Genomic DNA, 14,332 nt, shown 5'->3' on the forward strand with positions numbered 1-14,332 from the left:
ACTACATTCACAAGCTCTATCGCTGGCTCCCCACAGGAACCCTGTGAAAAGAAGACACAGCTATCGTTGTGCTCATTTTCCTATGAAAACACAATTTTTTAAAATAAGGGAAATACTTAAATTTTTAAATTTACACTGAGGTCACAAAAGTGATAAAAGATTGTACAAAAGCTTAGTGAACCTCAGAAGAAGATCCTAATATGTAAAAAGCTAAGAGTTAACAAGGTAAATAAAATCCCCATAGCATTTTGCTATCCCTATGTTACACACTAATCAGTGTTACAAGATGCCGACAGGGACAATAATAAAACTAATGATGCTAAAATGGGTACTGTGGTCTGAAAAAAAAACAAAACCAAAAACAAAAAAAAATATTTTTAGGCAGATAGAAAAAACTCTGCCACCCTACTGCCAACATATGAACAGAAGTTATGAGTCTGCATAGAGCAGGGCTAGTACCCAGGTAACGAGACCACTCATTACACTGACAGTGACCTGGGCTATGGTGAAGGCGGCTGTAAGAGCCCAGGGGATATAACTTCAGTGCAGGCCTTGCTTCTGATCTATCCAATTTTTCTTGGCGAAGGTCTAGAGATCAACTCTCCAGGGCCTGGCCTCCAGCAGAACAAACACGTCTGCCCATGGAGCTCCCAAATTAATGGACGTTAATATCGATTCATGATGACGAGCCAGGCCTACCGTTCTCGCTGCACACTGCTTGCCAGAGCCTGAGAACAGACACGCACACAGTCTCTTCCATTGCATCTTTTCCTGCTGTGGAAAAGCACCTAGAATGAACAAAGGTGAGCAATATTGAAACTGGAAATCGGTCTTGATCTTCTTTTCAGTTGGTTTTATTTCACCTACAGGCTCCTCAAATGGTGAGGTTAGGAAAGTAATTTTATAATCCAGAGCTGTGGGTCACCAGGACCAATGGACTGCTAAGCACTGAGCTGAGAGCTCCAGGACAAGGATGCAGGCTGAGGAAGTCGGAGCTGCACAGAGGGCGAGTGGTGAGCCAGGGGCCGTGGGCGATCGTCGTACCACAAGCAATGAACAGTGGCCCAGCAGACTGCTTAGAATTCAAGTGCCACCTCATGCATGCAAACATGTGCTGGTGACCAACCTACAGCGGTGTTCTAAGCCTCAGGAATTATACCAGAACTGAAACACAAAATAAGATAAAAATAAATTTACCAAACCACCTCCTACTATATAGGTTTTACTTCAGATGAAATTATAAATGGGATAAGCCAGGACTCAGCTGATCACATTTCCTGATATGATCAACAAATTCTAAAAGAAGAAAAGAACAAGTAGCAATCTTGCAACTGGTAGGAAACCAGCAAGAAATGGTCATTTCTGTGACTTGAAGTGCTTAAAGAAAACTTGGGAAAGTTTGCTGACCTTTTCTCTCTCTGAAGTTTTTAATTGTAGCATAATTCAAACTACCTGAGGCTCAAAGTTCAGGGGTGTTCATGTAGCAGCTTTGCCTTCTTCAAGGGGCCACCAATATTGATCGAAGGCGGTACCATCCTGTGAAGTCTCTGCTTGTGTGATTAGTGTCTGATTTCATGAGAAAGGGCTGTCCTTCCTTGCTTTGATGCTGGCTGTCTTTACAAACATTCCTACCTTCTTATGATCTCATTCCCACTGATGATACTGAATCCATTTTGTGTCCTGAATAAAGTTCGTTCTGTGCCTGAAAAAAATTCAGAGGAAACCACATTAGACTCCTGAACTGATGGCTGATGTCTAGCAGCTGTAACAGAGCCAGCTGATAATGAGAAGCCCAATATGGAATGTCAAGGTCACCAAATTACAGTTTGGGCAGAAACGACTACCTTTACATTCTATAGGTATTCTGCACAAATACCTACAGCTGTCATCAGCCACTTGGTGCCCCAGTGAGAGGGACATCCTGCTCAGAGAAGGAGGACTAAGCCTGGTAGCCCTGTGGGTTTTTTGACAATTCATCATTTTGTAATCTTTAGTCTCCAGAAGCTGCTTAACCTCTAGGAAGAACTGGCATATCTATCTCTTCTTAAATATTTACTTTGAAGCTCCTCTAGAGAGGAGCCTCTAATTTCCAAGAAACTACTGAAGGGAATATTTAAGTACCCTCCATTGTATACTGAAGGGAAGCAAGAAACTCCATTTGTATAAACGACATCCTGTCACTGAGTCACAAAAATGGTTTAAGGCCTGGTATCGGTGTTTATAAGAACTGCTAAAAGAGGACAGTATGGCTCTCCTTAGGAGCTGATGTTTGCTCTGAAACTATTTACATGTCTTAGGCAACCATTATGTGTTAACTGGGGTGAACATTATAGTTTAATAGTACAAAATTCTATCTTCCATTCCCCTGTAGTTAAGGGGAGATTTGTTGGGGTGGTACAGGGTGTTTGGTGTGTATATGGGGTATGTGTGAGGTATGCAAAAGGTGTGTGTATTTGTGCAGGACGTATGGAGAGCACATGTGAGGGGTAAATATGTGTGGTGTGTGTTATGTGACAAAAGTATGTGTGATATATGTTATGTGTATGTGTGTATGTATGTGTATGGTGTATATAAGTAGATATGATGTGAGTGCATGCTGTGTGTGTATGTGATGTAAGTATACATGGAATGAGTGTGTGCTGTGTGTCTGCGTTGTATTGTGTGTGTGTGGTGTTTACTGTATGTGTGTTGAGTGTAGCCATGCTCTGAGGAGAGGATGGAACTGGGATGGGGGTCTATTTCTTATGTATTCCCTTTACCACCTACATTATAGTAAGTCTTCATCCTACATTTGTGGAAAGAAGGGATTCTTTGCCTCATAAGGGCAGACCTCTAAACTCTGTCCCTTACACTGACAATATTCATGAGGTCACACACATCTCTGGCTTACAGTCTTTCATCATTTCAGTCAGGATTTCAATCCCTCCTGCATAGAACAAGGGGTTCTGATCAGGCTTGGAAAGAGTCTCCAGGAGATTCTTGGTTGTGACGGCTGTGTTCTTTCCTGAATCCAGCAATTCATGGGCTTCCTTCTCTTGGAGGTCTGCTTTCTGCCGAAGATCTACTTGATTCAGGTAATCTAGCAAACCAAGAAGAAAAACAGAACAAAAACAAAACAGGACAAAACGAAACTCTAACATCAACATTATCAAAGAGTAACTTTTTTAGAGGATGGGACGTATAACACATTAAAATATTTCAAACTTGTCTTCAGCAAGGAAAGCTCCAGGACTAGTGTACAGTGTAAACCCAGAACCTTAAACCGCCTTGGGGCTTCAAGGACAACATTATTCCCTGTAAGTATATGGAGGAGGGTGTAGAAAGAAGGAAGGCAAAGACTTGAGTTGGAAAACAAAGGAAAGAGTTGCAGGGCAGCCTGTTAACGTAGAGGACTTGGCTATGTAGGCATGGCGAGGCTGTGGCTTTGTGGCCAAGTGCGGTATGGAAGGTAGCCTAAGGCCGGAACACAAAGGGAAAGTGGAATTCAAGTGAAGAACATCAGCGGGAATGGTCTCACCTTTCACCTGTGTCTGCAGCTGGGGGTTTATTTCTAAGATCTTCTGAAAACACTCTCTAGACTGGAAAAAGAAAAAAATGAGACCTTGACAAGTGTTTAGGGGGTAATTAGGTGATTACAAAAAAAAGACACTGGGTATCACAGGGCTTGGCTTCTTCATTATTTCCTCCCAGCCTCCTCCTGCTCCTAGCATAGGAGGTAAGCATGGGAATATAGTATGCATTTGACATTTTGTTTAGGCTCCTCTTGTTCTGTGGGGCAGCAGGTATTATTTCAAAATTTATTTTAAAAAAAATAGTGTTGTCAGATACAGCCTGGAAAATATCCAGTCTTAAATTCCTGTGGATCAAGTCTGGCTGGGATAAAAATAATCATAAGGTGAATGCAAAATTTAGATATGATATTTGCACTGAGAGAGAACAGGAGGCTACCTGTCAGATATGCCCTTAGGGAGTAAGGAAATAAATAAAGCTAGAGACGCTGTTGACAGAGACTTGGGCACAGGAAACAAGAACTACCTACTTAAACATACAAAGCCACAAAGAGAGCCAGTAAGGGGTCCATTCTGGCTGTATAAGAGACAGCTAGAAAACTTGAGAATGAAGGGAACTTGTTCGATAGAAAGTTTCTGGAAAAAGAGAGAGAGATTCTAGTTCATAGGGTGTGATGATGCTGGGTTTAGGGCAGTACCATTCTCAGGAATATCAAGAACTGCCTGGAGCATAATACAACCAGGTAACAACAGAAAAAGCTCAGAAAAAAATAGTTCTGAGACATATTGAAGGCTCAAGGCTTATCTAGATTAGGATTAAGAAATAAACTGCAAACAAAAACAAAAACATCACATTACAACAGAGAATAGTGTTGCAGAATAGAATCGTACATATCAAACATGGTAACTGCTATAGACTAAATGTTTGTGTGCCCCCAAAATTTATATGTTGAAACCTAACCCCTAATGTGATACATTAGGAGATGGGGCCTTTGGGAAGTGATTAGGTCATGAGGGTGGAGCCTGCATGAATGAGATTAGAACCCTTATTAAAAAGACCCCAGTGAGCTCTCTCACCCTTCTGTCCTTCTGTTTATGAACTAGGAAGCAGGCCCTTATCAGATGCCAAACCTGTGGTGTCTGGATCTGAGAGTTCTTCGCCTCCAGAACTGTGAGAAATATATGTTTGTTGTTTAAGCCACTCAGTCTATGGTATTTTGTTATAGCAGCTCAAGTAGACTAAGATAATGACCCTGTATCCAACTTCTTTTTAGCCCTAGATCTAATCTATCGACAGCTCCTGTTGGCTTCACCATTAGTGTATATCCAGAATTCAGTCACTTCTCATCACCTCCATCATCACCAGCCTGGTCCAAATCATCATCACCTTACTTGGATAATTTGTTGCAAAAGCCTTCTGACTGGTTCTCTGTTCTTTTTTTACCATCCAAAATAATATTCTCAATATAGCAGAGTGATCCTTTAAAACATGAGTGAGATCATTTTGCTCCTTTACTCAAAACTTTCCAATGGCTCCCGGCTCACTCAAAGTAAAAGCCAAGGAGGGGGGTATAGCTCGGGGGTAGAGCATTTGACCACAAAGTAAAAGCCAAGGTCTTTCCAAAGTCTATAAGGCCCTAGGGGATCAGTCCCCGCGCACATGTCATCACCTGCCTGACCTCACTCTTATCACTCTCTTCCTTGCTTCCCTTCACCTGAACCACTCCTCCATTATATAGCCACATGTCTTGCTCACTTTACTTCCTCCTTTCCTTTAGAGAGGCCCTCCTTGACCATCCTACATAAAACCCTCACCTTCACTGATTCCTGTTTAGTTTTCTACTCAACATACTACATGTCTACTTATTTGGTTTTTGTCTCCTGGCCACCTCTATCCCAAGAATGAAGTTTAGTTAAATCAAGGATTTTGTTTTGTTCATTACTGTAATCCTTGCCTAGGACAGTGCCTGGAATATAGGAAGCATGCAACATATATTTACTGAGTGTAAATGAATAAACAAATGAGTGAACAGATTTTGGTGACCTTATTACAATAAGCCTGTACTACTTTTAGAATTAAAATCCAACAAAGAAAATACAGTTTTAAAAAATGTACATCAGGAGGCAATTTCTTTTTTAAAATAAAATATAAACATAAAGACATCTCATGTTCAGAGATTGACAGACCTAATATTGTTAAGATGGTAATACTCTCCAAACTGATCTACAGATTCAATATGATTGATATCAAAATTCCATCTGGCTTCTTTATAGAAACTGACAAGCCAATCCTGAAATTTATCTGGTAATCATGGGACCCAGAATAGCTAAAACAATCTTGAAAAGGCAAAGCAAAGTTAGAAGACTCACGATTCCCAATTTCAAAATTTACTATAAAGCTGTAGGAATCAAGACAATGTGGTATAGGCATAAGAACAGACATATAGATCAATCGAGAGTCCAGAAATAAACTTATACATTTATAATCAGTTGATTTTTTTTGACAAGGGTGTAAAAATCACTCAGTGGGAGACAGAATAGAGTCTCCTCGACAATGGTGCTGGGATGACTGGATATTCACATGTACAAGAATGAAGCTGGAACTCTCCCTCACACCATATAAAAATTAACTCAAAGTGGTCAGAGATCTAAATGTAACAGTTAAAGCTATAAATCTCTTAGAAGAAAACTACGTAAATCTTAGATTAGGCAATGTTTTCTTAGATATGACACCAAAAGCAATCAAAGAAAAATATAGGTAATTTATACTATATCAAAATTTAAAAATTTTGTTCTACAAAAGACACCATCAAGAAAGTGAAATGACAGCACAAAGAGTGGTAGGAATATTTGCAACTCATTTATACAATAAGAAACTTGTATCCAGAATACAACTATGGCAAAGGATCTGAAGAGACATTTCTTCAAAGAAGATATGCAAATGGCCAATAAGCATATGAAAAAAATGCTCAACATCATTAGCCATCGGGGAAATGCAAATCAAAACAATGATATACCACTTCACACTCACTAGAATGGCTATAATAAAAAAGACACATAATAACAAATACTGTACAGAATATGGAGAAATTGGACCATACACTGCTGGTAGGAATGTAAAACAGTGCAGCCACTTTGGAAAACACTCTGGCAGTTTTTCCAAAGTTAAAATTGAGTTATCATATGACTTAGCGGTTCCACTCATAGATAAATACTCAAGAGGATTGTAAACATATGTCCACACAAAAACTTATACACGGATGTTCATAATAGTCAAAAGTGGAAACAACCCAGGTGGTCGTCAACTGATGAACGGATAAATACAATGTGGTATATCCAGACAATGGAATATTATACAGCAATAAAAGGAACGAAGTACTGATATGTATCACAACATGGAGGGACCTTGCAAACATTATGCTCAGTGAAAGAGGCCATTCACAAAAGACCACATAGTGTATATTTCTCTTTATATGAAAAGTCTAGAATAGGCAAATGTATAGAGACGGAAGTAGATAGTCCAGGGTTGAGGTTGGGGAGGACAGATGGGGAGTGACTTCTAATGGGCTTAGGGCTTTTTGAGGAAGTGACAAAAATGTTCTCCAATTGACTGTGATGATGGTTGCACAATGTTGTAACTACACTAGAACCACTGAATTGTATATTTTCCATAGATGAATTGGTTAGTATGTGAATGATAGCTCAAAAAAGCCACTATTAACAATATATAATATCTTAGTGTGCATATATATCTGTGTGACTCCTTTTGGATGATAAGATTACAAGTGAATTTTGTTTTTATCTTTTTGCTTTGTTCTTTCTCTCTAGAGATGCTCCTCTCGGGGCTGAATGAACACTGGTAGAAGATATTGCAGAAAGGGTTCCACAGCAGGTGGGGCTGTACTAGGTGACACTAAACATCCTTCCCAACTCTAAGATCTTAAGATTTGCCCTGGACAATATTAAAAGGTGGATTAATATCTAATCAATTTGGAGGAACATGGTTCTCCTCTGAGATGTCTGAAGTATCACTCTGCGATCAAACATGTCACATTCTTTTAAGGACTTACCACACTGTAGTTCTTTAGGGCCAAGTGGGCTTTTCCCATGTGGAAATATGCTTTTGTGCATTTTTCATCACACTGCATAAAAGAGAATGACTAATCAGATGTTTCAGAAGATTTGAAGTCATCAGCACCCTCTAAATGCCTAGCTAATAGAGTTAAGGCCGAGCTGTGTTCTCAGGACAGCTCCCAGAGTTGACACCTAAAACTTATCCGTGACTCTGTGACCAAACTAATTGATGCTTGAAAGGAGCCTGGATACACAGGAAAACTCTCCTCTATCAAATTAATTAATGATACTTGTCAGTATTCATTTCCATTTAATGACACTCAATCAGGAAACATACTAGAAACCCTTAGCTTAGGAGAGCTCTTGACCTTGGTGGAACATGAGAATTACTTTGAGAGGCTTATAAAAATCCTGATGGCCAGACTGAACCCCAGGCCAATTAAATCATACTTTGGGGCAGGGCCCAGGCATCGATATTTTTAAAAACTCTCCAAGTGATGTAAATGTGCAGCCAAGTTTGAGAACCACTAGTTTATTAGAAGAGAGGCAAATTTACTCAGGGCAGACAGCTGAGGTTACTATTACATCTCAGTAGGCTTGGGAAGTTCCTCCTCTGAAATAAACCACAACATATATACTGGGAGCTTATACTCTTATCCTTTAAGGTCAGGAGGGATTCCCGCCTCTAAAGGCAGGGTTGAAACTCAAGGCTGAGACTGTACCATGTGCACAGGGGGCCCTGCCTCTATCTGCCCCTAAGTATTATAACTCCAGAGGGAATGATTTGGCACAAAGACATAAACTATAATTTAAAATATACAGTTAAGTAATTGAACCCCTTTTATGTACAAGGCACTGTGCTGGGTCAGATGATCTTCAGGGGTTTAGATTTAAATAGATTGAGAGTGAAGTTCATGAGTCTAAAAAGTCCTGGGTGACCCCCTGCTCTGCCTCTCACCAGAAGTGGGATGTTGGCTAGGCCACCTCACTTTTCGGATGCTCATTTTCCTCACCTTGGACAGTGAAGATAGTAATAGCGTTTCTCTCTCAGGTTGCTGTGAGGAGGAAAAGCTTATAAAAACACTAGTGCAGCACCAGGTGATATGGTATCATTACTACTGCTGCAGTTATAATAGCAATCCATTTCAAGGCAAAAGAGAGAGTTTAAAGAAAAGCTAAATAACAATAGAGGAGGGAGCAATAATTGTTATTGGAGAGCCTCTTACATATGCATTTTCGTGAGTGTCATTTCCTGACTTGTTGCTAAGTGAATGGCAGTAGTAAAAGCAACAATAATAATCGTGTGTTAATTGGTCCTCGGTCCTTTCCATGTAGTTCATATGAATTTCTCATATAAACCTTGTAACAACTCTATGAAGTACAGTTGTTATTCTCGTTTTATAGATGAGGAAATGAAGGGTTGGAGAGGTTCAAGGTACATGATACACAGATACTAAGTAGAAGAGCTGGGATTTAAAATCTGGCCATTCGATTCCAGGTCCCAAAGGCTTAAAAATTATACCAAATCTCCTTTAGAAAAGTGCTATAGCAGTTCAGTAGAGGAAATGCACTCTGAAGAAATACAGTCTGACAAAGGGCTTGAAGGAGGAATCAGAGCTGGACCTTGAATGGTACGGAGAGTTGAAAAGAGAAAGATGAAGGGAGAATGGGTTGAGCAAGGAAGTCCCAGAGGTCGGAGAGGGGCTGCTGGGGCTTCAGTAGAGGTCCAGTCCAAGGGGAAGGTGCTGGGTGGAGGGGAGATCAGGATGGAAGGGGTGAGTTAGACAAAGGCTTCACGGGGAGACCTTGAATACCAGTCTAGAGGAGGGCGAGTGATCAATGGTCGTGTGTGGGAAAGTGGAACTGGAGGCAGCGTGCAGAACTGACTAGAGGAGGGAAAGGCAGGGAAATAAGTGAGGGGACCAAAGCAATCGCTTAGAATGAGGGGCTAACGTCTGACGTCCTGCTGATGCTGGGAGAGAAAGGAAAATGCAGACACCAGAGCTATGTCAAAGAGAGAATTAACCAGCATCAAATAATCATCAATGATAAGGGGGAAGGAGCATGTCAAATCAAAAGGTTGGGGTTCAGATGCCTGGGGGACATCATGTGCCATTAGCAGAAAGAGGTAAGTCAGGGCAGGTAGTGGGGAAGGATGAGTGGGAAGATGAAGAAATTGTTTCTAGACGTACCATGTTTCAGATGATGCCCAGGGAGGCGGCCGAAATGCAGCTCTGGAGCCCAGGGGGTGGTGGGGACTGAGGGAGTAGTTATGAGAGCCATTTGAAGAGATGAGAGTTGAACCCATGAGAGGAAACTAGAACTTTGAGGGAGAAACTGCAGAGAGAAGAAAGGCAGAGAGCCGAGGACTGAACCCCGGGGAATTCACAAAGGGTGGAATTGAGGAGGCAGGAAAGGAACGGTCAGGGGAAGGGAGAACTCCAGCACTGTGGCTCATGAAAGCCAAACGTTCACAGAGCTGTCACTAGCAGAAAACTGGGGTTACAACAGGGGGAAACAGGCCCGAGCCTCGGAGCCCTGTCCAAGTCACTGTCACTGTGAAGGGGTGTTGTTGTGACTACACTTCCCTCGTACACTGAGGCAAAGGGCTGCTAATGGATTTTCTCCCTTTTCTTTCTTGACCATGTGTCAATCCTCATCAGGATTATCACGGTTGAACCCCACATCCCCTTAAAAGGAATCCTGCCTTCAAAGGATGATGTATTTTATTGTGCAGGAAGTGTTCTGCTGAGAAAGAAATGATTCTGATCCTAATTGAAATCAGCTTTGCTGCCTTATCTTCCCTGACGAGGAACATCAGTCTTGAAATAGCACCACATGGGCTTGTCTCTGCCAATTTGGAGTGTCAAAAAATATTAAACTGGCATAAAAGTACTAATGCTATTAATAATGCAGTGCCAATGACAGTCATTATTGATATATTACTTTTAAAGAGAGTGAAACTTTTAACTCACAGCTTTTACATAGGGCTAACCATTGTTAGTTTTTTAGAACTCCTTATCCATTTTTTCCATCTCTCCAAGTGTTTATTTAAACCTCTTCAACTGAGAGCCTCACTGGGCGCTTAACGAGATTGGCTACTGAGTGTCAGCATTTTTTAATGTCAGCTCTGCTGAACTTGCTTTGCCCCGGCTTCATTATTAATTACATTGTGTTTCAATTAACATTTGGGAACAAACCAGTGTATTATCATGAATCAGCACAATGGCGTGCCTACTTCTTTGGCCCTTTTCAGATAAGAAAAGATACTCCTGGCAGTCCCATGAAGAGAGACCCCCGGCCAGGGGTTGTGGGGTTTAAGTTTTCAGTGGAGAGGCTGTTTTAGCAGACGGTTCAAAGAACCAGTTTACAGTTAGATCAACATTAGCCGTGTGATCCTACATAGGTTACTTAATTAATCTCTGAGGCTAGGTTTCCATGTCAGAAAAATAAGGATAACGGTGGTATTGAACATAACAGAATAGACTGTTGTGAGGCTCAAATGAGACAGCTCATGGCCAGCAAGCAGCAAATGGTGGCTTTTGCTGTTATTGTTAGAACAATTGAGGAAAACATCCTTGCCTCTGCTGAATGATGGTAGGAAAAGAAATCAGAATCAAATAATGTGACAAAGCAGGTTAGTGGTTCTATGCTGGAACTGTGAAGAACCTGATGTCGTCAGCGTTCGGCGGTTCCTGTAACTTAAAGACTATCAGGACGCAACGGGACAGGATTTGCCATCACACTGCCTAAAAGATAAAGAAATTAAGCACTCCAGATGGCAGTTTTGGACGATTTCTAGTGTTTTATAAACTGTTATTAGTAAAGGTGAATTTCTAATTCACCCATTTCCCTAGCTTACCCTCTTATTAAAAAATAAGGAAGTAGGTGTGGCCAATATGTTGCTATCAAAATGTGCTCTTGTTTTGGGCCATGTGTTCATTCAGCTAGGGTAGGTGTGCTGTACTGGGGGAATCGTGTCACAAGGTAAACATGGCCTGTTCTCCTGTCACTTCAACTTTACTTGATTGTGAGTTATCTAAAATAATATGGATATATGAAGACGAACATAAATTTTATGGAGTACAATGCAAAATTCACAAGGATTCTTAGGATAAAACACATGTCTAAAAAGAAATTCCATGCTCTCTGCTTCTAGATCCTCTAGGGGCTCATATTTGTTCCGCTAGCAGCACTTCAGCGAAAAAGTATGGGCAGCACTGGTTTGGGTTATTTAGTTAAAGCCCCTATCATAGAGTAATTTAGGGGAATGGATTAAGGATTATTTAGATATTTCCTCATCTGAAATAATATTCCTAAGACGTGATCATGGCACTTCTCTTTTAAAAACTCTTTGAATATTTTCACCTTACTTCTCCCCATCTCTGATTGTCTATTTTGGTAAATTTTGGAGGAAACACCATGCACAGTATCGTGCTGTCTGCCTGAGGACTGACGAGTATTCAGGCTGAACAACAGGAATTCTTTTTTCTGATTAATCCTCTACAAATAGAGGATGCTATAATACATTTATAAATTATTAGAGCTGGAAAGAAAAAGCACTAACTGAAGAGGATAAATGACACTGTAGAAACAAGTGCCCATGGTTGGCTCTGGAAAGAGGAGGCATCACCACTATCACATGAAGCAAACGTCTGATAACACAACAGCAAAGGATGAGTCGCTGCAATATAAGCCTTGAAAACCGATATTAACAGCAGCTTCTCTGGAGTACTAAGAGCTAAGTGTTTTATGTATACTGTCATAACCCTCAAAGCAATTCTACTCTACCCATTTTACAGATGAGGAAACTGAGGCTCTGATCGCAGAACCGGTACCCTTTCCCCGCATGATACACTGGTAGTTTCCCCTCTATTCTGGCCCAGGGAAGCCCAACTCCATAATGTGGAAAAGGAAATTTCTTCTTACCTTCAGAGCCCAGTCACAATCCACTAGTGCCTTCTGGTAGTCCCCAAGTTTTATATAAGCCTGTAATGACACAAATAGCGGATATTCACACACAACCCAGTATCAAGCAGTCCTTAGTTAACACAGAAAGAGCAGCTGAACAGTAGAATGATGATGAGAAATAACTGGTCCCTATCAGTATCAGTCAGGGTCCCTATCAGTATCAGTCAGGGTCCCTGCAGGAAACAGGTGGCATACTCATGCTCAGATGGTAGCCAAGAAGAGTTTAATAAAGGGACTATTTACAAGGTGAGGGCAAGGGAAACCAACAGGAATGCTACAAAATTCCAGGGCTAGCAACACTGGACAGCCATTACCACTGCTAGAACTGCAGGGGCGTAAGGAGGAGCAATGACCAAAACAGGAGAGGGCAGCTTTGTGAAAAGCACTGCCTGATGGGACCTGAGGCCTTTAGTAGAGGAGAAGCTGAGATACCCAATGTCACTGTCCTCCTTCCTCCGATCTCATTGGCTAAACCCAAAATGGAAGCTAGAAAGCAGGGAAGTCAAGGGGCCAGTCCACAGAGGTCAGTCCTCAGGGTATAGAGCAGGCCAGAGAAAGATTTGGAGAAGCAAAAGAAAATACCCAGCACACAAAACACATCTATAAAGGTAGAGTTAGCTTCTAGAGTCGTCTCCCTGTGAATATTCCAGGAGGAAACCAAATGATAAAGGGAATCAAAAAGATAATAACAGATGTTGGCAAGAATGTAGAAAAATTGGAACCCTCATACACAGCTGGTGGGAATGTAAAATGATGTAGCCATTATGGAAAACAATCTGGCAGTTTCTCAAAAGACTAAACATTGAGTTACCATACCATATGATCCAGCAATGCCACTCCTGGGTAGATACCCAAGAGGATTGTAAACATATGTTCACAAAAAATTAAACTGGTACACAAATGTTCACAGAAGCATTATTCATAATGGTCAAAAAGTAGAAACAATTCACATGTCCATCAACGGATGAATGGATAAATAAAATGTGATATAGCCATGCAATGTTACATTATGCAGCAATAAATATATATTACGACATGGACGGGCCTTGAAAACATTATATTAAAGGAGCCAGACAAAAAAGGAAAAATATTATATGATTTCATTTATATGAAATGTCCAGAATAGGCAGATTATATGTAGAGACAGAAGGTACAGCAAGTCATGAAATAACATCGTTTTGTTCAATGTCATTTCATTATTACGTTGATAAAAAGCCATAGGAACTTAACTCTTGTTTCTACATCAATTAGCCTGTGGTAAAACTGGTTTCATTATATGTTATTTTGCTGAAAGTTGCAGCAATTACACTTACTATAGATTAGTGGTTGCCTAGGACTGGGGGTGGGGCAGTACAGGGGTTCGTGGTGAAATGCTTAAAGGGTTTCTTTTTGGGATAACAAGAATGTTCTAAAATTGGCTGCAGTGATTGTTGTACAACTCTGTGAGTATACTAAAACCTACTGAATTGTACACTTTAAATGGGTGAATTATACGTCAATTATATTTCAATAAAGCTGTTACCAAAAAAAAAAAAAAAAAGGAAAAAGTTGTGCTTCTTTCCTCATGAGCAGAGCAAGAAGGAAGAGACACAGGAAGTAGGCTGACATTTACAAGTCAGGCCATCAATCGCCATGAGCCCTTGGTGCCAAATGCCTTGGGGCGCTCTTTTGGAATCCCCTAAAATTGAAAAAAATCTGGAAAATAAAGAATTGACTCAGAATTCCGTGGTCTACTCAAGCTAAACTGAATTCAGTTCACTTGTAATTTCAAAGAACTA

General features: G+C 40.7%; 1 protein-coding gene across 3 annotated transcripts in view; it reads right to left on the reverse strand.

Annotated features, from left to right (window-relative positions):
• The window catches only part of TTC12 (tetratricopeptide repeat domain 12), a 44,613-nt gene that overhangs the window by 15,500 nt on the left and 14,781 nt on the right, over window positions 1–14,332 (reverse strand). For all 3 annotated transcript variants that reach the window (XM_011365383.2, XM_023533747.1, XM_011365382.2), the window contains 6 exons: window positions 12,513–12,572; window positions 7,580–7,651; window positions 3,518–3,578; window positions 2,891–3,079; window positions 1,633–1,702; window positions 700–788 (listed from right to left, as the gene is read on the reverse strand). In XM_011365383.2, coding sequence (XP_011363685.1) covers window positions 700–788; window positions 1,633–1,702; window positions 2,891–3,079; window positions 3,518–3,578; window positions 7,580–7,651; window positions 12,513–12,572 — 541 coding nt within the window. The remainder of the gene's footprint in view (window positions 1–699; window positions 789–1,632; window positions 1,703–2,890; window positions 3,080–3,517; window positions 3,579–7,579; window positions 7,652–12,512; window positions 12,573–14,332) is intronic.

The sequence above is a fragment of the Pteropus vampyrus genome, unplaced genomic scaffold, assembly GCF_000151845.1.
Source record: "Pteropus vampyrus isolate Shadow unplaced genomic scaffold, Pvam_2.0 Scaffold110, whole genome shotgun sequence".
Lineage (NCBI taxonomy): Eukaryota > Metazoa > Chordata > Mammalia > Chiroptera > Pteropodidae > Pteropus > Pteropus vampyrus.